At 40.4% G+C, this 624-nt stretch overlaps 1 protein-coding gene across 1 annotated transcript in view; it reads right to left on the reverse strand.

Annotated features, from left to right (window-relative positions):
* LOC107575942 (protein transport protein Sec24C-like) overlaps positions 1–99 on the reverse strand; it is a 12085-nt gene extending 11986 nt beyond the window's left edge. Inside the window, exon 1 of the mRNA XM_016262248.1 lies at positions 85–99. Within this exon, the coding sequence (XP_016117734.1) occupies positions 85–99 (15 nt within the window). The remainder of the gene's footprint in view (positions 1–84) is intronic.
* Between the last annotated feature and the right edge of the window lie 525 nt (positions 100–624).

Consider the following 624-nt stretch of genomic DNA (forward strand, 5'->3'; position numbering starts at 1 on the left):
CATCACATCACATCACACCGGTATAAATGCGCTCATCCGTCTGAATGTGTTTGATTCCACACTACTGAGAAAATTCATTTTTACCATGCGATGCTTCATGTTAGGAGATTTCAGCACGAGTCGTCCCGAACATTGAGAGAGATAGTTGGTATTAGTACGGAAATATGGGTATTGATGCAGAAAGCGGTCGCCTGGTTACCGTCAGATCACATTTTTAACGTGTCAGTCTTCAGCTCCGATGGTAGAAACCTCAAAACGCATAGAAACATGGCATTTCAATATTTCCAAAAGCCCTCCGTCTTCCGTGCTAAAAGCACACCGTCTTCAAAGTCTCTACTGTGCGCACAGTTAATACGTCTCAACCGAAATGTAGTTGCAATATTATTATTATGACCTCAAGGTGGCAGAACTGCGTTACCAAACACTTCCGCACATACGGGCCACTGACGACTCACAATACGTATGAAGAAGTGTGAACGCTATGTAACATGTATATGTATTGTTCCAAAATATTTGCTCAAATTAATATGACCAACACCAATACAATTTACCACTGAATCTACACATGTAAAATGTTATACAAGAGTTAGTTTTGTTGTTTATTTAGAAACGTCCAGTGCTCAG

This window comes from Sinocyclocheilus grahami, unplaced genomic scaffold (genome assembly GCF_001515645.1).
Source record: "Sinocyclocheilus grahami isolate Dianchi unplaced genomic scaffold, SAMN03320097.WGS_v1.1 scaffold3031.1, whole genome shotgun sequence".
Lineage (NCBI taxonomy): Eukaryota > Metazoa > Chordata > Actinopteri > Cypriniformes > Cyprinidae > Sinocyclocheilus > Sinocyclocheilus grahami.